The sequence below is a fragment of the Balearica regulorum genome, chromosome 21 (assembly GCF_011004875.1).
Source record: "Balearica regulorum gibbericeps isolate bBalReg1 chromosome 21, bBalReg1.pri, whole genome shotgun sequence".
Classification (NCBI taxonomy): Eukaryota; Metazoa; Chordata; class Aves; order Gruiformes; family Gruidae; genus Balearica; species Balearica regulorum.
Window position 1 is genome coordinate 7,250,491 of NC_046204.1, and position 26,924 is coordinate 7,277,414.

General features: G+C 43.0%; 1 protein-coding gene across 5 annotated transcripts in view; it reads left to right on the plus strand.

Moving 5' to 3' along the window:
* UBR4 (ubiquitin protein ligase E3 component n-recognin 4) overlaps positions 1–26,924 on the plus strand; it is a 77,674-nt gene that overhangs the window by 17,210 nt on the left and 33,540 nt on the right. The window contains exons 26-66 of one of the 5 annotated variants that reach the window (XM_075773563.1): positions 432–556; positions 1,117–1,214; positions 1,338–1,495; positions 2,201–2,410; positions 3,397–3,498; positions 4,377–4,477; positions 4,673–4,871; positions 5,105–5,293; positions 5,641–5,704; positions 5,897–6,088; positions 6,715–6,785; positions 6,923–7,070; positions 7,608–7,835; positions 8,060–8,230; positions 8,344–8,526; positions 8,694–8,852; positions 9,475–9,627; positions 9,913–10,140; positions 10,997–11,154; positions 12,208–12,379; positions 12,540–12,741; positions 13,026–13,189; positions 13,406–13,622; positions 14,010–14,226; positions 15,599–15,631; positions 16,767–16,830; positions 17,311–17,445; positions 18,090–18,264; positions 18,496–18,633; positions 19,078–19,199; positions 19,810–19,921; positions 20,464–20,594; positions 20,736–20,913; positions 21,055–21,159; positions 21,626–21,781; positions 22,454–22,622; positions 23,356–23,452; positions 23,889–23,996; positions 24,472–24,588; positions 25,758–25,967; positions 26,655–26,804. In XM_075773563.1, coding sequence (XP_075629678.1) covers positions 432–556; positions 1,117–1,214; positions 1,338–1,495; positions 2,201–2,410; positions 3,397–3,498; positions 4,377–4,477; positions 4,673–4,871; positions 5,105–5,293; positions 5,641–5,704; positions 5,897–6,088; positions 6,715–6,785; positions 6,923–7,070; positions 7,608–7,835; positions 8,060–8,230; positions 8,344–8,526; positions 8,694–8,852; positions 9,475–9,627; positions 9,913–10,140; positions 10,997–11,154; positions 12,208–12,379; positions 12,540–12,741; positions 13,026–13,189; positions 13,406–13,622; positions 14,010–14,226; positions 15,599–15,631; positions 16,767–16,830; positions 17,311–17,445; positions 18,090–18,264; positions 18,496–18,633; positions 19,078–19,199; positions 19,810–19,921; positions 20,464–20,594; positions 20,736–20,913; positions 21,055–21,159; positions 21,626–21,781; positions 22,454–22,622; positions 23,356–23,452; positions 23,889–23,996; positions 24,472–24,588; positions 25,758–25,967; positions 26,655–26,804 — 6,109 coding nt within the window. The remainder of the gene's footprint in view (positions 1–431; positions 557–1,116; positions 1,215–1,337; positions 1,496–2,200; positions 2,411–3,396; positions 3,499–4,376; positions 4,478–4,672; positions 4,872–5,104; positions 5,294–5,640; positions 5,705–5,896; positions 6,089–6,714; positions 6,786–6,922; positions 7,071–7,607; positions 7,836–8,059; positions 8,231–8,343; positions 8,527–8,693; positions 8,853–9,474; positions 9,628–9,912; positions 10,141–10,996; positions 11,155–12,207; positions 12,380–12,539; positions 12,742–13,025; positions 13,190–13,405; positions 13,623–14,009; positions 14,227–15,598; positions 15,632–16,766; positions 16,831–17,310; positions 17,446–18,089; positions 18,265–18,495; positions 18,634–19,077; positions 19,200–19,809; positions 19,922–20,463; positions 20,595–20,735; positions 20,914–21,054; positions 21,160–21,625; positions 21,782–22,453; positions 22,623–23,355; positions 23,453–23,888; positions 23,997–24,471; positions 24,589–25,757; positions 25,968–26,654; positions 26,805–26,924) is intronic. The other 4 variants (XM_075773564.1, XM_075773565.1, XM_075773566.1 and 1 more) reach the window with 4 other exon arrangements.

The window sequence follows — 26,924 nt, forward strand, 5'->3', positions numbered from 1 at the left end:
TCCTTGTCTGATCTTTCAAGACTTTCTTGCAAGCTTGCAAAACTAGCCTTTCCTCCAAAGATGAAACCTCCTCTTACCACTCTGTCGGGTAGTGCTACTTGAGGTTTTTTCACTGAGATAGTATTGAGACTGTCAGACCATCAAGAAAGAGAGGGAATTTAATTCTTGCATTAAGAGTCTGAAGTCTTCTAAACTCTCGTTAGAACCTATGTGGAAGAAAGTAAAAGTAAATCAGCTTTTTCTTTTGAGTGGGTGCTTTTCCTGGTAAGTAGCTTAGAGGAGATAAAAGCCCAGAACTCCCTTAATGGTATAACACGAATTACAGGGCAGAACTTCAGAAGTTTGCTTTCTTACCTGTCGCTGCATTGACACACTTAGTTCTGAAATGCAGAGCTGTTTCCTGAAATGAGTCCTTTCCATCCTGAATGCAGATCTTACTTGCTACGGAGCCTCTCTGAAGAGGGCTCCACTGAGAACAAACCCTCTGAAGAGAAGCTACGAGGTTATGCTGCTGTCTTGGCCATCGGATCCAGCCGTTGCAAGTCTAATACTCTAGGTGAGGGTACTGGATAGTTCACGTTTCCTTCTCTCTGTAGGTGAAGCTTTCTACAACATGCAATTTCAAAGCAGTATGCTGGCAAAGGTGTTCACCACCACTTTGTTCAAATGAGTGCGTTAGCCTGTCAGCAGCAGACTGGGAAGTCTTTTAGTATCCTAACAACTAAAAAACTTGGGCAAACCTTGAAAGAGTAACTATCTTGTGGGTTTATCTGAGTTATTGAAATACTTTTATAACCATGTTGGTGCTCTGGTGGCATGGCATAGTAGGGAATTATGAAACATTGATATGTGGAAGACTGCTGCGAATTAGTATTTTCGCCATGTTTCCTGTTGTTTAAATAAAGGGAAAGAAGCTGGGAAGCTCTTGCAAACTTTAGGGGTGATTTTGACTTGTAGAAAAGCATGAAACTAGCCCTCAGTAGAATTACAGCTCAGCTTAGCTACAGTTGTGTCTTAATCAAATAATCTAATTTTAAATAGTGTTGTAGAAGCATTCTGGTTTTCAATAGGAACTATGAAATTACTTGGTGACTTCTGATTCTGTATTAATTGCAGGTCCGACACTTGTTCAGAACTTGCCATCAGCTGTGCAGACATTGTGTGAATCATGGAACAACATTCATACAAATGAGTTTCCCAACATTGGCTCATGGGTGAGTCCAGCCTTGTGGATCGATCTGGTGCAATCTTAAGGCCATAAATTTCTGGCAAAGGCAGGCAGCGTGTCTTTCTGTTAAACAGTTCTGATTTCTGTGCATGTGTGTCTCTATCCTTAGCGCAACGCCTTTGCGAATGACACGATCCCTGCAGAAAGCTACATCAGTGCAGTTCAGGCCGCTCACCTCGGTACTCTGTGCAGCCAAAGCCTACCTCTTGCAGCTTCCCTAAAGCACACCCTTCTCTCGCTGGTCAGACTCACTGGGGATCTCATTGTGTAAGTGCTGGTTTTTATATCACGTTCTTGCTGTATAGATCTGTCTGCTCTTCTGAATGTCTGTCTTCATCAGACTGTTCAGGTGCAACACTTAGTGAACTGGAGCTGTATTTCAAACTAAGCCTTTAACAGAATTACTTTGTGTACAATTCCAAATGAATGAAAAATAGCCTTTTTGTCTTGATCTGATATCTCTAAAAGTCAGACTCCCTGAGAGGAACCTTTAGTCCTTTTTGTTAAATAGGGACTTGAAGAAATGGGGAGATAAACTGGGACAATATGGATCTAATTAATTCATTTATGTTTTGTTAACATTTATTTGTATGATGTTTCCAAAGCATAAGGAAAAAGTGAAATGAAAGATTTTTTTTCCCCAGGGACTTGCTGTAAGATATTCCGAAATAAAATAAAAAAAAAAGTTATTGACAGTGCAGACAAGCCCAGAAGCTGTACTATGCGATAGCATGACTGCCTAGGAAGATGTAACTGTATAGACACAAAAGCAGTGTGTAGAGTTTTCCTAATGAAGACTGTTTTTCTGAGGGCAAAACTGGCTGGGTCAGTGTATCCCACCTTTCTGAAAAGGGTTTCATCACTGACTTCCATCCAGACTTGTACCTTACTTGTGTGACTTCTGCTTTATCCAGTAAGAACGTTCTCTGATGCGTCGTGCAGAGGATTAACTTGTTTGCTTTTCATTTCAAGCTGGTCAGATGATCTGAACCCACCACAGGTGATTCATTCCCTACTGCCCCTCCTTTTGGAGACCAGCACAGAGAGTGTGGCAGAAATAAGCAGCAACTCCCTCGAAAGGATCTTGGGCCCTGCAGAATCAGATGAATTCCTGGCACGTGTTTATGAAAAATTGATCACAGGATGCTATAACATACTGGCCCATCACTCTGATCCAAACAGGTAACTGGCTGCGTGGCTTATAGTTCTCCTTCAACAAAGCTGTGTACAAAGAATTACTACAGGATGTTTAAACATCAGTGTTGGTTCTTGAACAGCACAACAAAAAGGCAAAAAATCAGCTTATTTTTATCTGTTGAAGACTTCTATACTTGTAGACTAAAAATAGGAGATATTCTATTCACATTACCAGAATTTTCAGTGCTGCCGTTCAGGCAGTGTGGATTTTAATAATCTCTTGTAACTCTGGATGGGGCATGTATATATTTGGATAGTTGTTTTTATATAAGCAAATAGAAAATTAAGTAAATACAAGCACAAAATCGAAGCTGAAGATGCCGACCTAACTTGCTTTATATTCCTTTGTCTCTGTTGTTGCTGTTTATAAGGCTGGCTGATCACTGCTTTATCGTAGCAAACTAGCCAGAGTTGTGCTTCCCACCCCTTAGTCCCTGTGTGTAGAGGGAATAAACTTGATGCACAGATGTTGATTCTACCCATCTGAAACATAAAACCATTAGGTGTGATGATGTTGCATCTTTTCAGCAGGAAGGTATTCAGAGGGAGATCTACTGTGCCTCCTGGTAGAGAATGTAAACATAACTGGATTTAACTTGCGGGACGTGTTGTGGAGTGAGGATGAGCACAGGAGAGAATGGGGAGGAGTAACACTAGAAGAGACTTAAAGTGTAAAAAGAGCGACCACTTAGAGGAATTTGTAATGTGAGAAGTCTGAAAGGTTGAGATTATTCTAGGTTTCTGACTGTGTGACTTGTCTACAGCATCGTGTGCCACTTTTTTTTCCTGAACATTTGCTGGTGTTTATGTCTGTTTATTCATCAATTATTTTTCTCTTGTCTTGAGAGTTGCTTTCAGCTAGTGGAAAGTTTATTAAAATTGTATTAGCAAAATTGAGCACTTCTTGGCTCTCAGAATTGTTGAAATTGCTGTTATATATTCTTATTTAATATGCTGCTTTTGATCCTCAGTGGCCTGGATGAGTCCATCTTGGAGGAATGTTTGCAGCATCTGGAGAAACAGCTGGAGAGCAGCCAGGCCCGAAAAGCCATGGAGGAATTCTTTTCAGAAAGGTGAAGTCATCCTGAAAGTCGTAGCTGAAGAACTTTATTTCTCTTCCTTTTTCTCTTAGCTTGTCACTGTCAGTACCTCAGTGATGTTAAAGCCATTGCGCAGGAAAATACAGAACGGTGTATTCAAGCAGCGCAGGAGAGTGTGAAAAGACTTTCTGTGTGGGAGAGGACCTAGGTTTTTGTCACTAACAATATTTGACAAGTCCTCGTCATGATCATCAGTGGGGAATCTTGCAAGATGATTGTTTTGGCAAAGGCATTATACGGAGGTTTTTGAGAGATGCTGGTCTGAAAGGCAGTTACGGATCAGGTTGCAAAATCCCAAGTTCTCTCAGTGCTTCCTCGGGGCAAAGGATTGGTAATATTAAGGGTGGAGGTGGGATGTGGGCCTGACTTAGAATTCTGAAGACAAATTGTGATGGAAACAGCGTAGCACAACAGCAGTGTTCTAAAGAGATACGAGAGTGAACTGGAGGAAAGTTTTTTCTCTGTTAGAAAGCTCACCATTGTCTGGTTTTGCTCTCTACTTGTTGAACAGTTCAAAATTGAAGCAGTCTGGTGGCTGTACTTTGTTAACATGGAAGGGAAAAATAGGCAAGAAAATCTTGGATTTTGGTTTGGAAACCAGTAGGGGCCCTTTTGCGACTTGATGTGTGGAGAATACTGATACGCTACTTGGGAGCTCGTGAGATTTACAAGTTTTAGTCTGAGCTAGGAGTTTGCTGCTTGAAAGCAGTTTCGGTGGCTTGGCTGCCGAGCAACGTTAATACAAACTATTGCCAATCTTAAATGTGAGAGCAGATATAAATAAATACAAGTGGAACAAAGGAATTGGGTCATCTTTTACCAAGCTGACTTAATTTTCCCCCTCCATATAGTGGAGAACTGGTCCAGATCATGATGGCAACAGCCAATGAAAACCTCTCGGCGAAGTTCTGTAACAGGGTGCTGAAATTCTTCACCAAGCTCTTCCAGCTCAGTAAGTGCTTGTTGAATCTCTTCTGTCCTGCTTTTGTCCACCTTATACTGTTCTTGTATTAGCCTGCGATATGAAGATGCATGAAAGAAAAGCTGTAAGAGGAAGTGGAGTGACAGCTTCACACTTTTAATGGAAAGCTGTCTTCAAACATGTTCGTTGTAGCATCTGTCCCTCACTAGGCATTTTCTCCACCAGCTGAGAAGAGTCCCAACCCCAGCCTGCTCCGACTTTGTGGCTCTTTGGCTCAACTGGCTTGTGTGGAGCCTGTACGTCTCCAGGCCTGGTTGACCAGGATGACCATGTCCCCACCCAAAGATTCAGATCAACTGGACGTTGTGCAAGAGAACAGGCAACTACTGCAACTCCTAACAACTTACATTGTTCGGGAAAACAGGTAAAGTACAACCTTTGTCGTTTCTTTTGTGTGCTGTTCGTTTCTTTTGTTCTCTAGATGTGCAGATTACTTGTGAGTTGCTGATGGCTTCTTGTTGTCAGCTTTCAAATGAAGTGATGGAGCATTGCTCTTTGCCCTGAAGGCATTGCTGTGTCAGTGCTCTTCCTGTCCAGCTTAACTGTATTTCAGTGAGGGTTATGTATTGTGGCTGAAACTTTCTTCTTTTTGATTAGCCAAGTCGGAGAAGGCGTGTGCACTGTTCTACTGAGTACTCTAATACCAATGGCAACGGAAATGTTGGCCAACGGTGATGGCACGGGTTTTCCTGAACTGATGGTCGTGATGGCAACTTTGGCTAGTGCAGGACAAGGTGCAGGACACCTCCAGCTTCATGGTGCTGCTGTTGATTGGCTAGGCCGATGGTAAGAGCAAACTGTATACTGCTGTTCAGTCATTTCCATCACTTAAACTGATTTTATTTTTTAAATTTTTTTTTTCCCTGGTAATTTGGGGACAGAAGTTCATGTTTACTGATACGTTTATTTTTTAGTTTGTTGTTCGGAAAATAAAGTGTCTGAGAGAGGCTGATCTGTGTCCCCCCATTAAGATCAGCCATGTGTTTTCTTTGTCTTTTCCACTCTCAATGGTTTAATTACTGTGTTTATACATGTCTTGTTGTTAATCTAAAGCAAACTGAATGCTTGAAGCTGTTGATGAGAACTGAGCTTATACTTCCCAAGGACTGTAATGATCTTCTCTTGTGTTACAGCAAGAAATACCTGTCACAAAAGAATGTAGTAGAAAAAATGAATGCTAACGTCATGCAAGGGAAGGTAAGACACGTGACTGTTGCTTAACTTGCGGGAATAAATCTCAGGCATGAGCTGTACCAGCTGTCCCGTTTGGTTTCATAGTGGGAGTTTTAAAGCAATTTGGTTAGGGGGGCTGTTCTATTTTCCTGCCTTATAGGAGCTATTATGGGATGTAAGAACTGCCTCTCATTTTCATTCATCTCTGCTTCATAGCACGTCACTATCCTGGAGTGTACATGCCATATTGTCTCTTACCTGGCCGATGTCACTAATGCACTGAGCCAGACCAGCGGCCAAGGACCGAGTCACCTTTCTGTTGATGGAGAGGAACGGGCGATTGAGGTGGATTCGGACTGGGTGGAAGAGTTGGCAGTGGAGGAGGAGGACTCTCAAGCTGAAGATTCGGTAGGCAATAGTCGGTTACTGCTGCAGATGAGATGAAGATTTGTTTTGCAGCTTCCAAATCAGAATTACTCCGGTTATAAATTAAGATTTTGTTGTTGTTGTTTGTTCCTAATGTGAGACTGAGTGAAGAACCTTAGTTGTCAGATCTGGAAGAGAATATCTGTCATTTGTGTGTAGATCTTTTCACTTTGTGATGTCAACAAAAGTTAAAAGTGGTGGGGTTTTTTAGAAAACAAAAAAGGAAGAAATGGAGTAAGATGGATTTGTTCCTACTGGTTTGTTTGTCAATTACTAGCTTTTATATCAACAACCAACTTACATTAGGCTTTTAAGTGCTGTTGGGTGGGAGGGAAAAAACTGTTATTAATGCATTATTTAAAATTTGTCATCCCAATATATTATTTTTGTTGCTTTATTCTTTATTCACTCTTTCGAGTTGCTATAAAATGTCACCATCTTCTCTTTCCATGTGGTTTGATACCAGCTGCCTTCTTTTAGCTAGGTGGTGCTAAAACTTGCTGCTCTTAAAAATGCACATTTAGTGTCTGAGGAATGCCTTCTGTACTGTGTGCCTTTACTGTAGTCGCAGTTAGAACGCCTTTCTAAAACAACTTTCTTCTTGACAGGATGAAGATTCTCTTTGTAATAAACTCTGTACCTTCACCATCACACAGAAAGAATTCATGAATCAACATTGGTAAGAATCTCAAACTTGTGTTCCGGATTTCAGACTGATATTTCTGGCCGTCGATAAGGAAACGGTCTATGGACTGCGGTCCATGGAGCCTTCCCGAGGCACTGTCTTTTATAACTCACGTGGCTTATTTTGTGCAGGTATCACTGTCACACTTGCAAGATGGTTGATGGGGTTGGTGTTTGCACAGTTTGTGCTAAAGTTTGTCACAAGGATCATGAGATTTCTTATGCCAAATACGGATCGTTCTTCTGCGACTGTGGAGCAAAGGAAGATGGCAGTTGCCTGGTAAAGTGTCTTCATGTCAACATACAAGCTGTGATTTCTGGAGTTTTTAAAGTGTTAGCAGAGATTTCTGTTCTGCAATAAGTTATGTCGTGATACGAGTGCATAAGAGTCCTAAGACTTGAAGGCCTTGGCTATATAATGAACCCTCTTAATTTACAGCTTGCCTGGCAATTTATGTTTTTTGCACCAAATAAGTGCATTGGCAAATCTCTGGCCTAGTGACTACTGGGATTCCACCTGTCTTTACAGAATTTGCAAGTTAGCTTAAGCCGCACAGCAGATACCACCTTTTCCCATGGCTTCCACTTGAAGCAAAGAAAGTAATTTTCTCTTAAATATGAAAGTTTTTCTAACACTTGGGTGGAGCATGGCATGCAGGATACTGTTGTGTTAATTCTTTAGAATCGCATTCTAAGAGAATTACACTCTATTTCTTGAAAATTATGTTAATCTTGCTGCTATTGCAATCTGTATTCGTTTTGTCAGTGGTACAGTTGAGTCTGGTTTGGGCTTTCAGCATTGCTGTGTCATTCGCAGGCTTTGGTGAAGAGAACTCCCAGCAGTGGTATGAGCTCTACCATGAAAGAATCCGCCTTCCAGAGCGAGCCCAGAGTGCCCGAGAGTGTCATTCGACATGCAAGCACCTCTCCTGCAGAGAAAGCCAAGGTCACCATCAGTGAGGGGAAAGGTCCTGATGAAGAAAAACCCAAGAAGAGCAGCCTGTGTAGAAACGTTGAGGGCTGTCGAGAGGAATTGCAGTCCCAGGTATAATTATCAGCTGGTTGTTAAAAGGAAGATGGTTTATGATGAGGATCTTGGGCAGACTGTGTTGGTTATCAGCCAAGTTGCTTGATTTTTAGGCTGCTGTTTATGATAAGAGGGATCATAAAAGTGGCATCAGGCTTTAAAAAACGAGTTGACATGCAGCTGTTGTGAAGACTCCCAACAGGAGTATCTCATGCCTCACTTGCCATATCTATTTCTTGTAGGCCAACTTCTCCTTTGCACCTTTGGTGCTGGAGATGCTGAATTTCCTGATGGATGCCATTCAGATAAACTTCCAGCAAGCTTCAGCCATGGGGAGCAGCAGTCGTGCACAGCAAGCTCTCAATGAGCTGCATACTTTGGACAAGTCAGTAGAAATGACAGATCAGTTGATGGTATGATACTAAAGGGGTTATTATGAGTGATTAGATTATGGCTAATCATTCATTAAGTGGAATTACTTTTCAACAGAAACATTTCAGTGATACGCTTTTGTACAACGACTCAGGTCCCAACTCTCGGCTCTCAAGAAGGTGCTTTTGAGAACGTCCGCATGAACTACAGCGGTGACCAGGGCCAGACGATCCGGCAGCTGATCAGTGCTCATGTGCTGAGGCGGGTGGCGATGTGTGTGCTGTCGTCCCCACATGGACGTCGGCAGCACCTGGCTGTGAGTCATGAAAAGGGCAAGGTGAGTCCTCTAACTCTGTAGAGGATGTTGGAATGTAAAGGAAAATGAAAAGAGTTCTTGCAGCAGAAACAGTGAAAACTGCAGGGACACAGTCAAAGAGCTGAAATTGAAACACCTTTTTCCTCTCAGTTATAAAATTGGGTAAATAAGTTCCTTTTATTCTGCAGATTACAGTCCTTCAGCTCTCAGCATTGCTGAAACAAGCAGACTCCAGCAAAAGAAAATTGACCCTTACTCGCCTTGCGTCTGCACCCGTTCCATTTACTGTACTGAGCCTAACCGGAAATCCCTGCAAGGAGGATTACCTGGCTGTGTGTGGACTGAAAGTAGGTGCCTGACAAACCCTTTCTAGGCACTTGGAAGTGTCAGCTCAAAACCAGCTGTGGTTCCTTCCTCTGAAGGGTTAGCACAGAGCTAGCTCCAAAGGTCTGTCATTAATTTTAGCTCCTAAATCACTTCCTACTAGATATATGAAGTAAAAGAAGCAGGACCTCTATGAATAATATAATAAATGAGACAGTGCCTCAAAATAATACTACTTAGTGTATTTAGGCCAGTTTTACTTTAAGACAGGAGTCAAGGTTTAGTCATGTGAAACTTAGTGTTTTAGGACTAGTCTGTAACAGCTAGTGTTTTGTAGTCAGGACTCCTCTTTTTTTGTGTTCTCCCAGATGTAAATTCAGCTTTCACAGTGCAGAATCCACAAATCTATTCTTTAGCTAAGAAACAGCTGGGCTCTGTGGTTTTGATTTGGGGTTTGGTTTTTTGGGGTTTTTTTTTTCTTTACAAACTTTCATGTCATTCATCTTAAATGCAGGAATTTTAAATTCTTACTCTGTGAATCATTATTGACGCTAAGAGGAATGCTGGCTTTTCACTCTGTTCTTGGCTTGAAATGTTTATAAACATTTTGTTCTAATATTTGACCAATTTTTTTCATTACTCCAGGACTGCCACGTGTTGACATTCAGCAGCTCTGGATCAGTCTCTGATCATTTGGTACTTCATCCCCAACTAGCCACTGGAAATTTCATCATTAAAGCTGTGTGGCTGCCAGGATCTCAAACAGAGCTTGCTATTGTGACTGCAGATTTTGTGAAGGTATGTTTGGCCATAAGCCATTGATTATATGTCTTCTTTCAGACATTAGAGTCTGCATCTCTGTGGAGCTGCATGTGGAAGAATAATATTCTTAATTAGAAATAAACTGGAAATAAAAATTCATGGCGTTTGGCTACTATTGTCATAAGAAAAAGCAAAACCAAAGAACCCAAAGAGCAAAAAAATTAACTGTAACATCTAATAGGCATTCCCTTGTCTCAACTCTTGCCCATTTGCACTGTTTTGTATCATAGTAGTTAATTATTTCCTTGATTCTTCCCACAGATTTACGATCTCTCTGTAGATGCCTTGAGTCCAACTTTTTATTTCCTTCTACCGAGTTCCAAAATCAGGGATGTCACTTTCCTTTTTAACGAGGAGGGGAAGAACATAATAGTGATCATGTCCTCTGCTGGGTACATCTATACGCAGCTCATGGAAGAGGCGAGCAGTGCCCAGCATGGCCCATTCTACGTCACCAATGTGCTTGAAGTCAATCATGAGGACCTAAAGGTACTGGTGACTTCCCTTTCTTGTAGCGGCTGCAGTGGCCTTCTCTGTATTAGAAGGCAGAAGTTTCCCTTTTTTCTTTTTCTTTTCTCTTCTTTTTTCCTCCTTTTAAGCCCCCTGATCTAGATCAATGAGCTTGCCATTCCTCTAAAGAGAGAAATATCCTTGCAGTGAAAGGGGGTGGGGGTGAAAATTAAACCCCTTGATCCTTTCATCTAGAAAATGGAGCATGTTTTCCATGGCTGGCTCTGAAGTCATGCCCAGCAGGATTTCTCAGCAGGGTGATGGCTTCAGAGCAGTGCTGCTCTCGGAGCAAGGCACTCCAAAGGTGCACTAACCAGAATGGATAAAGTTACTGACCGTGGCTGGGGCTGCAGAGGTGGAGCGAGCCTCTGTTTCTGGTCAAGAGCAGCTCTGTAGTTTGGGGGGATGACTTTTAAAACCTGTCCACATTTCACTCAGTGTTTTTACCCCAGCCTACTCCAAAACAGGGGAATAGATGAGAAGGAGGCCCTCAGGAAAGCTCTTTTATGAGCTGGGAACATGGGGAGTGCTCCATGTGAGATTGTCATACAGCATTCAAGCACACAGATGCGGTAGCCGAGGGCGCTACCTACGGCCCATGGGGATGCAATCTCAGTATCCCCTTCAAAAGCCTTTGAAGTATCTGATGGATGAGTTCACCAAGGAGTTGAGCTTAGAAAATTATCGTTTAGGGCTGCGTTCTCTCACTGGTGGGGAGGGGGCAGGGGAGAGGCTTTTGGAATAATTCCCTCATGAGAAATTCAAAAGCCTTGACAGAGTGTTTTGGAGGATGTGTGTTTATCTTAAATGTCGTCGTTTCTCTCTGATCCTACAGGATAGTAATGGCCAGGTAGCAGGAGGAGGTGTGTCCGTGTATTACTCCCATGTGCTACAGATGTTGTTCTTCAGTTACTGCCAAGGCAAATCCTTTGCAGCCACCATCAGCCGGGCCAATCTGGAAGTACAGCGGCTATTCCCAATTAACATAAAGAGGTGAGGCTTGTGTGGAAGGCTCCCCTGAAGTTTTAATTTCTGTTTGTTGTTACTAAATATTACTAATTATTCTTAACATCCCAGCTCTGTATGGCCAAAGCTTGTGCTGAAGATCCCATTTTGACTGATGATTTCTTGCTACTTTTCATGTTGCTTCTGCCTTAATTGCAGAATGATTTGAAACCAAAGCCGGCAGTTTCGGCAGCAGGGCACGCATGCATTTTTTTCTTCCCACTAGGATTTCACAGGGGAAAGGTGGCTTCAGAGCGGCTTTGCTGCACAGTGCAGAGCTGCTACTGGTGCAGCAGCTGGAACCGATGGGATTACCCACCCTCGCGGAGGCTGCAGAGCAGGAAGCCTTTGTTTCCTTTCGGCACCAGTACTGCAGTGGACCTTGTGTATTGTGCATATTAAGGCTTATTTTCAGACTCCCTTGAGGGAAACCAATCTCTTATGCTATGGCTGTGGCAAGAAAAAAAGCTGTTCTGTCATCTCTTCTGACAACCAGAGCTGGTCATTTAGGCCACAGGCTCTTCACTAGCCTGACACAAAGCTACTGTCGTGACTAGGCTCTGTAGAAGGGTCAGGTTCCAAGAGCTCCCTAGCCCCAGTTAATTTTAGCTTAGTCTTTTTGCAGCTTTATTGTTTTCCAGTGAGCAGTGTCACACAGATTCTCCTGCATTGGCCTTTGCTTAGTGTCAGTGGGTGTGTCGAAACATGGAACTGTGCATCTGTTCAGATAAAAAGATAGCTGAAAGCTATTTTAAAATTACTTCCTTGGTTTTGGGCATAAAATGTTACTGTCTTTTGAGTTTTTGGGGTAGAGATCAGGGCTGTGAGGTGGGATGCTTGTGCCTTCTGCCCGCTCAAGTGACTGTCTTGGGTTTTTCACCTATAAACTGGGCACTGATGTTCCTGGGTGTTCATTAATGCAGTGCTTTGAATTCCTGCTGAAGACGAAGCTTTAACTGATTTGAATGGTGATGGATTTTGTGTGTTTTCACCTGTTGTTGCTTCTTAAATTAATGTCATTCTGCCCTTCATCTCTTGCAGTTCAAATGGTGGGAGTAAGACTTCACCGGCACTATGTCAGTGGTCTGAGGTGATGAACCATCCTGGCTTGGTGTGCTGTGTTCAGCAAACCACGGGTGTCCCACTGGTGGTGATGGTGAAGCCGGACACCTTTCTCATCCAGGAGATTAAAACCTTGCCAGCCAAAGCAAAGGTTAGTCATAGTTCCTGTATTTTTGGCCCTTCCAGTGTGCTTTATTGTTGCTCCATCAACAAGATCTCTAGTTTTTGCAGCTTTTCCAATGCAAAGAGTTTGTTTCTTCAAGCAGCAGTTGCCAGGTCCTGTCCTTGACTTGCATTGCTCACCTTTGCAGATTCAGGACATGGTGGCCATCCGTCACACAGCCTGCAACGAGCAGCAGAGAACAACTATGATCCTCCTGTGTGAAGACGGCAGCCTGAGGATCTACATGGCCAATGTAGAGAATACCTCCTACTGGCTCCAGCCCTCTCTCCAACCTAGCAGCGTCATCAGCATCATGAAGCCAGTTCGCAAGCGCAAGGCAGCTGCTATTAGTAAGGGATTTCTCATACGTACCTTGTGCAAAGTAGCAGTGGCAAATGCAGATGCAAAGGTTGATCAGTATTGTATAGATACTTCACACGTTCACGTCTGACAGTTACCATTAACCTCAGGGCTAAGTACTGACCAAGTCTAGGTAAAATGTTTCCATAGATGTATATAGAAATACGTAGCTATCTGGCTCACGTGGGCATTTCCAAAGGAGACAGGCTCATTCTGCAGCTTTTTACCATAGCTTTGCCTGTTTACAGTGTATTTTGTCTCTCTTCCCATTTAGCAACTCGCACATCCAGCCAAGTGAACTTCCCTATTGACTTCTTTGAACACAACCAGCAACTCACAGATGTGGAGTTTGGAGGCAATGACCTGCTGCAGGTTTACAATGCTCAGCAGATAAAGCACCGACTCAATTCCACTGGCATGTACGTGGCCAACACAAAGGTAAATGGGGCAATTTGAGGCTTCTGGTATTGTGACATTATTGTCTGGATTGATAGCACACCTTTTCTTGGAAGTCCGTGTTGTTCAAATGACCCTGTACAAATCCTGAGGTAGTGTTAGATAAACACTGGAGGCACCTCTGTACAGACTTCAGATTCTTAACTTAGCAGTGAATTTTTGACCTCACCTTTCTGAGCTGTGATTTGTCTTCCACAGCCTGGGGGTTTCACCATTGAAGTGACGAACAATAACAGCACGATGGTGATGACAGGCATGCGGATCCAGATTGGCACGCAAGCGATAGAGAGAGCGCCCTCATACTTGGAGATCTTTGGCCGCACCATGCAGCTGAACATGACCAGGGCTCGTTGGTTTGATTTCCCTTTCACTCGCGAGGAAGCCTTGCAGGCTGACAAAAAACTAACCATCTTCAGTAAGTCTTTGTTAATTGTTTGCTTTAACTACCTGTTGGTTTTGCTTGGGTGGGTTGAAGCCTCTCTGCTTCACCTCTTAGTAGGGAGGGTTTCCATAATCTGTTCGTTTGACCTGACTACAGAAACAGTTTGAGGGGCGGATCCTGAACATTTAATAGCTTTATTTATGGCCTGGTTTCTTGCTGCAGCGGATGAACGCGCAATAGCTCAGCTCAATAATTTTGTGTTGAGGTAATAAAGTGCCTTGAAAAGGAGGTGAAACTGCCAGAGTGGGTGTATATTAATGATGCAGTATAATTGCTGTCCCAACCTTATGAGGCTATGCTTGTTTGTATTCAAAATAAACTATTTTGTTAGTTTTAAAGAAGTTTCTCTCATCGCTGCAGTTGGGGCTTCTGTGGATCCTGCTGGAGTCACAATGATGGATTCCATAAAAATTTATGGCAAAACCAAAGAACAGTTTGGATGGCCCGATGAGCCCCCCGAAGATTTCCCATCTGCTTCAGTGAGCAACGTTTGTCCTCCAAACCTGAATCAAGGGAATGGCACTGGAGACACGGAGTCAGCTACCCCTGCTGCTGCCAGTGGGACTGTCCTGGAAAGGTATCTCTGCAGTCCATCTCTTTTTCTCCTTGAAAACGGGTAGTTGCTCTAGAGGGGACCTAGGTACACTTGTGTGCCTTTATTAACTGGGAGAACTTAAGGGAGTTTAGTGAGTTGTTCTCACCGCCATACAAAACAACTGAAAAGTCGGTGATTATCTTCCAAGCAGGACTTTGTGCTCACTCTTGATTTATCTGGTGGAGTAGATGGGTAGATCTGTGTGCATGCTTCATTTTGCGACGTTCATTTGTAACTTCAGTAGTCTTGAAGAGCTAGAAGAGATTTCTGCCTTCTTGGTATGTTTTCTCATTTCAAGCTGGCCCTTTTTCATTCTCTAGAGCTCTCAAAGGTTAGGCCTCTCTGAAGTTAAGTTCAGTCTTGAGGAGGACTTTGTGTGTGACCTTGCTTTAGGCGAGTGGTTCCCACCGACTTACCTTGTAGCCCGTATGTCTCAGGTGTAACTACCGTGGTGGAGAAAGTGTTAGGTTTTTTTCCCCCTCATATCCCTACTGAGAGTCAAAGCACAAGGGTGAGCTGGGCATATATTTAGCAGAATAAAGAGAACATTGTTTTTTCATATCCACCCCATCTTCTTTCGCTGAGCTCATAGAGTCTGTGCCATAAGGGTTGTAGCCCGTCTGACAAGCTAGCAAGGATAGGAGGGAAACAGATCAGAGAGGAACTAGCGCTGCTGGAAAATGAGCATTTTAAGGGATACACTGCTTGACTGTGAGTTAATTTTGTCTTACTGAAGTGCTCAGGTTCAGGGTTGGAAGTGGCAGTTACATCCAGCTGATGGACCTGTTTGACCATCTTTTAATATTTTGTCTAATAGTTCATGCGATTTTTTTCCTGTGCTTATTTTCTCTTTTCTTGCCTCCTCTGCTGTGACATCTCCACAAGATGTCCCTCTCTGCACAGACATGCTTTCTGGTTTTCCAAAGCAGTGGGATTAAATCCTAAAAACTCAGAATCAAAAAAACCTATTCTTTTTACTTACGTGCTACAGGATGCAGCATGGTGACCTTATAAAGGGCCTCTTGAGTAGGAACAACAAATGGCAGGCGAGAGGCAGCTTTCCTATCAGAAGTTTGGTGTCTGTACTTCAGATTTAACCTTCAGTGATGCTTTAAGCAGTGTGCTTGGCTGCTCTGTGCTAGGTAGCCTGGGTCTCCTTTATTTGTTTTGCTATTAGGCAAGTGTCTGCTGCCCAGATAGGAAGAACCGTGCTTAGATTTACTGTATGTAGCGCTGTCCCGGCTTCCTGATTTCCCCATTTAATTTGCCTTTTGCTTAGAATGTGTTCTAGGGAGTTTTTCTGTGAGCTTTACACATTTTTATTTTTTTTTCCTTTTTCTTTGCTCCCCCAAAGTTCTGAAACTGAGTCCCTAACCACCCTGGACCGGTTAGTATGCCATCCTTTTCTCTGCACGAATGAGTGTGTGTCAGAGAGACAGAACACATGATGTGGCTTTTGTTGACTGTTTTTTTTGTTTTTCAAGTGACATTTGCTTCTTTACATTCTGGTCATTGCATGGCAGCTGGTTTAGCGAAATGTAAAGATGAGGTGGTTTGCAGATTTTTGCTGTATACAGTATAACTGTTGCTTGTTTGACAGACTCTTCTTTTTGCTTTGTTCCCTCCTTGCGTCTTTTTATCCCACTTATATTCCCCTACTAGCTTTATGGAGGGTGGCTGTGGGTAGGGGAATGTAATGTTATTTATCACCACCAAAACAGATGATTGTTGTTTCTTCTACCTCGTATCCAATCCTACCCTGTTATTTCTCCCCTTAATGCTATCTTTTCCCTCCTTTTTCCTGTATTCTTGCATTGCTCCTTCTGGTGTCTCAGATGGCATGTCAGGTAGTTCTGCCGCAAGGCATGAAGTGGTGCTGCAAGGGAGATTCAGCACTTTGCCGCAAGTTGTAACTAAGGTTTTTCCCTTGGGGCAAGTATTTTACTAGCCTGCCTTACCACTGTCAAAAGTTTGGACTTCAGCATCTGTCATTTGGGTCGTACCCAGTGCTCCAAGTTAATTTTCCTCTGGAGTATTGTAGCTGAAACTCCAAATTGGAAAGAGCAACCTGTGTGAAAATAGCAAGCGAGTAGAATCTTGCTCCCTTAGAAAAGTCGGTTACGCTTTTTCCCATGTGTCATACCAACCCTTGATCTGCAGTCATATGTACGTCTGTGGGCCATGGTGAATTGGTACTGTCAAGACAATCCAAGTTATCCCTGCTGCAGGCTGCGTAAGGAAATGTTTTATCCTCTTTGGTAGAGAAAAGCCCCTGTCTTTCAGCTGTGGATTATTAAAGCAGTCCTAAGTTTGTCTGTGAGCGTGAGCCAGGTTTAACTCTGGTCTGTAACACAATGAAATGATATGCATGGTGCCTGTGGCAGGTTTTATCATGCTTTGATTTTGTACTTGGCATTCGTTAGCTGTCTCTGAGCTACTCATGACTGTAGCCCGCATAAAGCAAAGTGCTAAGGAGAGAGAAGGGTTGCTGTACTCAAGCCTGCTTTCCTTTCTCCCTTCAGGCTAGTAGTGAGTTCTTTAGAAGCACTGGAAAGCTGCTTTGCTGTAGGACCAGTCAACGAGAAGGCAAGTAACTTTCTGAATACATTCTTGAGCTTTCAGAGATGGGGAGGAGGGGCAAGATCAGCAGCACCTCCTGCAGCCCTGGGGGCCTGATACGGAAGAGAGCCGCATCCGTTTTGCTTAGAGCACTGATCTGAAAGTTGACTTAGCGAAAAGCATTTGAAACTAGTTTAGAATGACAATTGGCATTTGCATTTATCGCTGGTGGGATTTTTGTGCTGTAGAGTGACCTCGTTTACAAAAACAGCAGGGTAGAAGCCCATAAATCTCAAAAGGACTTTTCTGATGTAGATGTGTGAAATGTTCCTTAAATGTCAAATAATAAATTGAGGAGGCTATCAAAACGGTGTTAAAGGAAGGCAGAAGCTTGCATGCACAGTGCAGGGAGGGGAGGGAGCTGCAGGTACGCTGAGAAATCAGACTCGTTCATCACCTTAATAGTAAATGTACTGAAGAATGTTTTTTGTCTGTTCTTGGGAGCAGGAGAAGAATAAGGTGGCAGCTCAGGAACTGGCTACTATGCTGCTGTCTATGCCAGCTCCTTCCAGCGTCCAGCAGCAAACCAAGAGCCTCTTGGCTAGCTTGCACACCAGCCGCTCAGCTTACCACAACCACAAGGTAACATGGTGCAAGGATTTCGATATCTCCTCTAACTTGCCAGTGCAACATGCCCCTAGAAAGCCCTTCCTCCATGCAGCGTAAACCTGCTGGCTAATTTTCCTTTAGCAGCTCCTGCTGCCTGCCTTGCTGGCTTTGGCGTTTCATCAGAACTTCACTACTTAAAATGCTTTTTGAAGATTTTGGTGGGAAATAATGTCAGTTAATCTAGAGAAATAAGGATCTCAAAACACACAAAGTTTGTTTGCAAGCTGTGTCTGTAGCTCTGGTTTTGGTTTCCACAGGTATCTGGCTTAGGGTGATAGGGAAGTACCAGAGTACGTAGTGGTTAGACTGTGTGCTAGCGTAATTGCAGTCAGTGCACAGATGCCTGCAGATAGCCTTTGCTAACTACTGGAGTAATTATGTTTTTACACTGGTCTTTCCATCCGCATTTGTGCCCAAGGGGAAGCAAATGTGAAAACCAATTCTTGAGCCAGATTTCTTTTGTTACAGGGTGACTTTGTGATATTAGTTGTCCTTCCTGGATGGCATTGGCCAAGAATGCCATGTTTCCCCAGGATCTGTCCTGCATTGTACTTCAGTTGCTTTGTTGTGCTGCTGTCTGTTGTTTTTCTTTGCCTATGTTATCTTTCACTTTACAGGATCAAGCGTTGCTAAGTAAAGCCATTCAGTATTTGAGTTCCTCAACCAAAGAAGGAAAGGACCTTGATCCTGAAGTATTTCAGAGGCTGGTCATCACTGCTCGATCCATTGCTATTATGAGACCCAACAATCTGGTCCACTATACTGAATCAAAGCTGCCACAGTTGGAAACAGGTAAATAGATAAGTCTGTAATTGTCTTCAGCTTTCTGTGGTGATAATTGAAGGTGTCTTGGGGTATCTTGTTCGGTGAGACAGGGACTGTATTTGACACATTTGTTAGGTGTGCAATAGTCCTTGTGATGAGGACATCAGAGCCTCTAACAAAAGCCATTTCAAATAAACTTGGTGTTACCCTGCTTATTAATGCTTCCCATACCTGACAACTGGTTTTTAATCTGTACAGAGAGTGAAGAAGGGCAAGAGGCCCAGAAACACGCTGAAGGAGATGGCTGCACATTTATTACCCAGCTGGTTAACCACTTCTGGAAGCTACATGCATCAAAACCCAAAAACGCCTTCCTTGCCCCTGCCTGCCTGCCAGGTGTGCTAGGTCTTTATTTGCTATTGTATTGTGAAGGATCCTATTTTAAGCTTGTAAACAGAGAAAATTACTTGTTCCAAACTATGCTTAAGATGCTAATGATGCAACGCGTGCTTTCTAAGGTATATCTGCAAATTCTGCTGTAATACTTCTATTCGGAAGTATGTGTGTTGTGCTAGTAAAAAGGGACTGATGATTGATTTATTCACATTTGACTTCATGGATGGTGTTAGAGGATATTCAGTTGTGCTGGTATACGGTGTGCACAGGATTCCATCAGGCAGACGAGACTGGTGTGTAAGCTCATTTTGGATGGAAATTTCAATCTATTTGTGGTGCTAACGTTGTGCCTTGAAGTCTACAAGCAAAAGATGCTTCCTGCAGTGTCTCACTGTGCTGAAATGAAAGATAGCTGATTACAGTCCTACTTTCATTCCTCCTTAGGTCTCACTCACGTTGAAGCCACAGTCAATGCTTTGGTGGATATTATCCATGGATATTGCACGTGTGAACTGGATTGTATCCATACAGCATCCAAGATCTACATGCAGATGTTACTTTGCCCGGTATATATTCTTGCTCTGCTCTTCTTCAGCCTGTAACACTGCACCAGGAGAGTTTTAGATCGGATATTAGGAAAAATTTCTTCACAAAAAGGGTTGTCAAGCACTGGAACAGGCTACCCAGGAAAGTGGTTGAGTCCGCATCCCTAGAGGGATTTAAAAGACGTGTAGATGCGTCACTTAGGGATGTGGTTTAGTGGGACTTGGCAGTGTTAGGTTAACGGTTGGACTCATGACCTTAAAGGTCTTTTCCAACCTAAATGATTCTATGATTCTATAACATGAAGAAAATTAAATACAGGTAGAATGATAATACGTAGTGCACATACAAAAGAGAGGCATGCATTCAAAACTGTACAGCCAGAAGTGAAGGAAGGAGAAATTTCTCTCTCCTTGTGTTTTAGTAATGTTTGTCATGTGCTGCATGTGGAACGATAAGTATTGCTTTATGGCTGCTGGGGGAAACAGGGAGTTTAGAAGTTAGGCAGTGACGTATGTCTTACGTGAATCATGACCAACAGAGAGTCATAAGTGTATTTTTAGCTATCTTTCCAAATACTGTGAATAAGCACTTAGAGCTTAAAAATTTAATGATTAACTATTCACCCTCTAGGATCCTGCAGTGAGCTTTTCTTGCAAACAAGCTTTGATCAGAGTGCTGAGACCAAGGAACAAGCGGAGACACGTCACCTTGCCATCCTCCCCTCGGAGCAATACTCCTATGGGTATGCAAGATCCATCCATCTTTGCCTTTAAATGAACATGACCTACTTTATTTGTCAGAAGAGACAGGAGAATGAAGTGGTCTTATAAATTGGGACTAAAAAAGACTAAACCCAGTCTTCCTCCTTTCTTTTGCTCTGTCTTGCACCCTAACTCCCGCTCCTTTTTTTTTGTTAATAAACGTTCACCTCTTGTTGGATATTCTGGGATTCAAAGAGGAGGTGTCTCTGAGATATTCCCCTTTCAGCGATAGGGAAATGTGATTATTTTATCTAGGGGGTAGTAATCATCCCAACTGTCTTAATATTTTTGTACATATTTTCAAGTCCTTACAAATCAGTCGTAAAGATGTGTGCAGACACAAAGTAGGGTATCAGATCTCCATGCAAGAGATACTTTTTTAGCATTGATGTGAATTGTAGTTGTCATGGAATCTGGTGGTGACTGAGGGTAAACCAAGGATAGCTTAGGTTTTTTTCCCAGCATTAATTACCTTGTTCATGATGATGTGAGTACATTTGTGAATTAATCCCTTGTAACTCAGGAGATAAGGATGATGATGACGACGATGATGCAGAAGACAAACTGCAGAGTTCTGGGATAGCAAATGGCGAGCATATCCGACAAGAAAGCCAGGAGCAAAGTGAAGTTGATCATGGGGACTTCGAGATGGTGGTAAGCACAAAGTGCTTCTCTTTGGAGCCTTTTCAGTACGTTAGGTACTTGAGTTTAATTTAGTTACGATGAATCAGTTTGCAGTGCTCCGTTACCTGGTGGTGGTTTGGTGAAAGCTCTCACTGTGTTTCCTCTCCATAGTCTGAATCTATGGTTCTGGAGACTTCTGAAAATGTGAATAATGGGAACCCTTCTCCCCTGGAGGCTCTTCTGGCTGGAGCAGAGGGATTCCCTCCTATGCTGGATATTCCTCCAGATGCAGATGATGAAACAATGGTGGAATTGGCCATTGCCCTGAGCCTGCAACAAGATCAGCAAGGTAAGATGTAAGCATCATTGACAGTCAAAAATGTGAATAGAATATGAGCAAAGAAAATAAAAGTGTGAAGTGTACAGAGAAGGCCAGACTTAACATAATTCTTTCATAGACAGATACTCATAATTTGTTTGTTTCTTGCAGGGAGCAGCAGTAGTGCACTTGGACTTCAGAGCTTAGGACTGTCTGGCCAAGCACCCAGCTCTTCTTCTCTTGATGCCGGAACGCTCTCAGATACAACAGCATCAGGTAACTGTTCACTGCGAGGAATCAAGCTTTTTTGATTTTGACCTAAATAATGACTTAAAATTTGTTTCTAAATATGGTTTTGAAGAACCAGTTATTACTATTGGCTTCATGTATTTTTGATAGCATATTTATGGCCTTTTCCTGCTTTGATGAACTTTCATTGTAGGCTTCTGAGGAAGTTATTTCCTCTCCTTAAAGCAGACAAAATAAACCATAATACTGTATTTTCTTTGCATTTGTAAACAACCAGACATTGTTTTTCAAGTAACTTGCATGATTATCTATTTTATGAGAAGGTTTCCCTCTCAGGATATCTCCCCTCCACTGCTTTTAGGGGCTTAAACGTTCTTCTAAGTTCCCTTTCAATTTGTAGTTGAAAATTGACACAAAATCCAAAGACAAATATTCTTTCGTGTCATGTGCGTCTTTTGAAGTTATATCAAGGCAGTGTTTTTACTTGTAACAGCTCTCTTTATTCTCTTAGCTCCAGCGTCTGATGATGAAGGCAGCACAGCTGCAACAGACGGCTCAACTCTTCGGACTTCACCTGCAGACCATGGTGGGAGCGTGGGCTCTGAGAGCGGTGGCAGCGCAGTGGACTCCGTAGCTGGTGAGCACAGTGGTAAGTATCTCTTGCTGTGCTAGTGTCTCTACATCTGGTTTCTCACACTTTACCAGAGTGAGAGGGGTTGGGTAAATCTGTGGCGAAGAGGAGATCTCAGTTCCAAATAGACGATGCCATGCATCATTTTTTGGTTACCGCTAAAGTGCTGTACAGGCTGGGTATTTGCTCACTTTTTGTAGCTCTCTAGAGGCATGGAATCTGCAGTAGTGTTTGCTGGCCTGTAATAACAGAATGCAGTAGCCTAGAGCAAGACTGAAAGAATTCACTATACTGCTGGATAAATTTGGATGGGATAGAATTAATTTCTCTCTTTTTTTGCTTGGGACTGATATCCAGGTAGAATAATCACAGACTTTTACAAAAATAAATTATATCTGTGCTGCCCATCCACACTTCTTCAGACTCGGTTTAAATTACTGCTGCAGAACCAGTTCCATTTGGGCCACAAAGATGAGGCTGGCAAACAGAGGAATGCTAGTGGTGTTAAGTTGCATCTGCAGAAATGACTCTTCCCGCCTTATGAAGATAACCAATGGTTATCTCCTTAGAACCATAATTCCAAAGCATAGTTCAGCTGCATCGGTTGCTATGAAGCAAGCGAGAGGCTTGTTCAGTTGTACTCACATCATCTTTTCCTTTTTTTTTTTTTTTTTTAATTTGCTTCTTCAGTGTCTGGCCGTAGCAGTGCCTATGGGGACACGACAGCTGAGGGCCACCCTGCGGGACCAGGCAGCGTCAGCTCAAGCACAGGAGCTATCAGCACTACCACAGGCCAGCAAGAGGGAGATGGTTCAGAAGGGGAAGGGGAGGCAGAGGGAGACGTCCACACCAGCAACAGGCAAGGGGCTTTGTTTTCCTCTCCAAGAATAGCACGTCTGGTCTGCAGCGTTGTTGTTCATAGAGGAGTGGACTATTGGCGCTGAAATTCATGGGGCACGATTTGTGACTCTGTTGGATAATAAAAATCGAAAGTCAGAAAAGTAGACTACAGCAAATTCCCATTGCAGAATGCCTCCCTCTGTGCATTCACCATGTAACGTGTTATTCAGACCTAACACGTGTCCCACAAGACTGCTGCCTGTACGAAGTGATGAAGAAATCCTGCTTGAGTCTAGTCAACAGAGGAATCACTAAAATCTACAGCTTGGAAGCTTGTGACATTTAGCATTAGGAAAAAACTGTGTGCACAAGTGCTAAGCACGTTGGGAAAGATCTGCAGTTTTTCATTCTGTGGGAACAGATGCTCAGTCATTTGTACAGTGTAGTTTGGAACTGATTTGTAGTATCTGTTTCTGGAGAGTTGAATTCTGCAGGTCATCATGCTAGGCAGTGTAGTTCTGAAGGGAATAATTACATCCATTGTCAGAGTTGCTTTGCATCTTTGACGTTGCTTGCCTGTGAGGTCTGAGGGAGTCCACTCCTGTCTGCAGATTTGATGACCTTAGGATTTCCTTGTGCTCTGAACTTCTGTGGTAAATCACAGTGCTCTGTTGGTGATCCTGCTGAGTCTAATTTTTCTTGTGATGTGTCTGGAGTGCTTCCTGTCTGATTCCTGGCTTCTGACTTCCCAGGCTCCACATGGTCCGACTGATGTTGCTGGAGAGGCTGCTGCAAAACTTACCTCAGCTGAGGAATGTTGGAGGAGTCCGGGCCATTCCTTATATGCAGGTAAGTGAGGAGGGCTCAGGAGTTAAGCCTTAATCAAACAGTTAATCGCTGCTACTGCTGCTGGGTTTTTATTTGCACATGCTTTTTCCTTTCTCTTTCCTGCCTAGTCACAGTATGTGAGTCCATCTCTAAAGCGTTTGATCTGTTGCACAGCATTCCTTACCCATAGGCTTTTGCTAGACTTGTGCCCTTTCTCAGTGTGGCATTGCAGTTGGCTGATGAGCCTAAGGGCTAAAATCCTTGAACTCACATGTGTTCGGGATGGTTTTTGAGTTTATACTGAATGTTCATACTAGGGTGTGATGGTGCAGGCAGAATTGGGGAAAGAACATAGATTAATCAAGATAAAGTCTGCAATGTTTTGTGAAAGATAATCTGTATTTATCTTGAAACATGGAACCTGCCTTCTATTAATTCTCTTGACTTCTATTCCCAGGTTATTCTGATGCTCACAACAGACCTAGATGGAGATGATGAGAAAGATAAGGGAGCTTTAGATAACCTCCTGTCCCAGCTGATTGCAGAACTGTGCATGGACAAAAAGGTAAGCTGTAGTATGTGCACACACTCTCGATTTGCTCCTTCTAGACAGGGTTTCTTTCCGTGGAGGACTTAGATGCATAGGACTCATAGAAACACGATGCTGTATGGATGTGTTCAGGCAGTTTATTTCTCTTGGCTCGCTTCACTTAAGGTAGAAAATTACATGAGTGTAACTCTCACTGTTTCCTGGTTCTGGCATCCACAAGCGAGCATGAAAATTTGTGTCCCTTGAATTAAACTCTTAAAACAGACATAACCAGTGATGCCCAATTGACATATATAGCTTCTCACTTGTGTAAGACTGTTCTTTGACGTCCGGGCCACCGTCTGTCCTTATATTGAGGAATTTGTGCTGCTTTTTAGTATTGCTGCTTGAGCTGAAATTTGAAATGCTCTCATGAGGATCAGAGCACTGAAATTTAGATGCTTAGGACATTGGGCTCACCTCTGTAAGTAAGCAAGCTCTCTCCTTGCAGGATGTGTCTAAGAAAAATGAACGTTCTCCTGTGAATGAAGTGCACTTGGTGGTAATGAGGCTGCTTAGCGTGTTCATGTCCAGAACTAAGTCAGGATCCAAGTCTTCCATTTGTGAGGTACGTTCTTCAAATTGCTTTGGCAGAGGGATGATGTGGTTGTGGGGCTTTTGTTCATCAGAGGTGGTCTAAAAGCTGCTAACTGAAACAGCTGGTCTAAAACTGAAAAACAGTTAAAAGTGCTTTGGAAAAAATTTATGAGGAATCTGTAGTGTTACTTGATTCCTGTGAAAAAAGATCTTTGCTGAAACTCAGAATGGAGGAAACCAACATGTAAAGACAAATGGATTCACTTGTTTTGTACACGGTTTCTGACTGAGCTAAGGGCAGCACATTAATGATGTTATTTAAAACGGTCTAGCAGATTTTTTCCTTGCATCTTACCAGTGCTGAAGGGGTTAAAGAGGATTTGTAATGTGATTATTGGAAGGCAATATGCTGCTGTGTCAACGTAAAAGTCGCTAAGAGGATTCCTTAGATATTTGTTGCTAAAAGGTACAGTAATAAGGCATAAAAAGCAGTATGTGTGGTGGGAAGGAGATTAATAAAAAAGCATAGAGGTTAAAAAATTTAGTCTGAACTGCATCAAATTTTAATGAGCTTATGAGCTGTGGGGTTTGTTTGGATTTACAGGGCTGCTTTAATAGTTTTATTTACAGTAGCTTTTTCTCCAGCCTTTGTTATTCACTTGAGCTTCCCACAGAAATCAAAGCTCATCGTCTTGCAGAATGCAGGTGGAGCAATACCTGGGTGGAGCAGAGCCACTGAGTGGCATCTGCAACAGGGACTCTTTCTCTACCAGAATTCACCCCCAGCTGGCCAAATCCCAGATAAACAAATAGAAATCCCAACTTAAAAAAAAAGAGGGGGGGTGGGGGGGGAAGAAGGGGGGAAAAAGAGCCCTAGTCGTCTAATCCATAGCAGAGTGGCCTCTGGCACATGTGTCGAGGGGAGATTAGACTTAAGAGGAGATTTTATTTGTTTTCCTTTACTAAGCGCTTGTTCAAAAGAGTCTCTGTAAATATTTGAGTTGCTTTTCATAAACACAAAAAACCAAAAACCTCAACCCCAAACAAACCCCAAACTTAAAAGCTGCCTGTAAAGTTTCATAAAAACCTGCTCTCTTATCCATACTGTCAGCAACTGCCGTCTGATTCTCACAGCTTCCCCTGCCCTTCCAACACGGTGGTTCTCAGGTGCTTTAGTAATCCCTGTTTTCTTTCGTTCAGTCTTCCTCCCTCATCTCTAGTGCTACTGCTGCTGCGTTGTTGAGCTCTGGTGCTGTTGACTACTGTCTGCATGTGCTGAAGTCTTTGCTGGAGTACTGGAAAAGCCAGCAGAATGACGAGGAGCCTGTAGCCACCAGCCAGCTCCTGAAACCTCACACCACTTCTTCTCCACCTGACATGAGCCCTTTTTTCCTCCGCCAATATGTGAAGGTGAGTCCTACCCTATGCTGTTAGCTTTACACGACCTGCATTGAAAGGCTGCTGCACAGAAGCAAGTAAAAACATCTTTGCAGAACTGGTTTTCCCTTAGTAGTGCAATTAAAATCCGTTCCCTTAGTGCATAGTTACAACTAGGATTGCTCAGAGTTCTCTGAGCAGCCCGGCTCCCTATATCCATCAATGCACTCCTAAACCAGGCAGTTCTGTGGAGCTGCTGTCACTGTTTCTGGTTGAAGTGTTAATCTTCCTGGAGGGAAGCTACTCCATCGTGGGACTCTTTTTGCTTGGCAGGCAGAATTTCCGAACCACCGCTACTTATTGGAGCAGTTGATGGGGATTTCCACACTAAATCCTAGGCTGTTCAGTTTCTGTGGTGTTTTTATGCTAAGGTTCTGCTGGAGTCAGGGGGGCTTTGGTATATGCATAGGTGCAGTGAAAAAAAGCCTAGTTAAATGTAAGAGTGTCTCCTAAGTTGAAAGCTTATATATTAAAATGCCTTATTACTACTAGCTTACATCATCCTAATAGTTACCATCTTGTTAGAGTCCTCGTGCAGGTTTGTCGACTTATTTTTATTTATCAGTTGGGAACCGTTATTCTGGCTGCAAAGGTGCAGAAAAGCTTTGCTTTTTAGAAAATCAGAAATGCCAGATCCTGATGGCTTGCTTTTGCTTTTAGGGTCATGCTGCAGATGTTTTCGAGGCCTACACTCAGCTCCTGACAGAGATGGTACTGCGCCTGCCCTACCAGATCAAGAAGATTGCAGACACAAACTCCCGCATCCCACCTCCTATCTTCGATCACTCCTGGTTTTACTTTTTGTCTGAGGTGAGTGAGAACGTGATACACTTACAGGTTTTAACAAAAATGTTACCTTTCATGGGAGAGACGAGCTATTGTAGGATGGATCTCAGACCCATCTCTGATTTTTTTTTCTCCCCCTTGAAA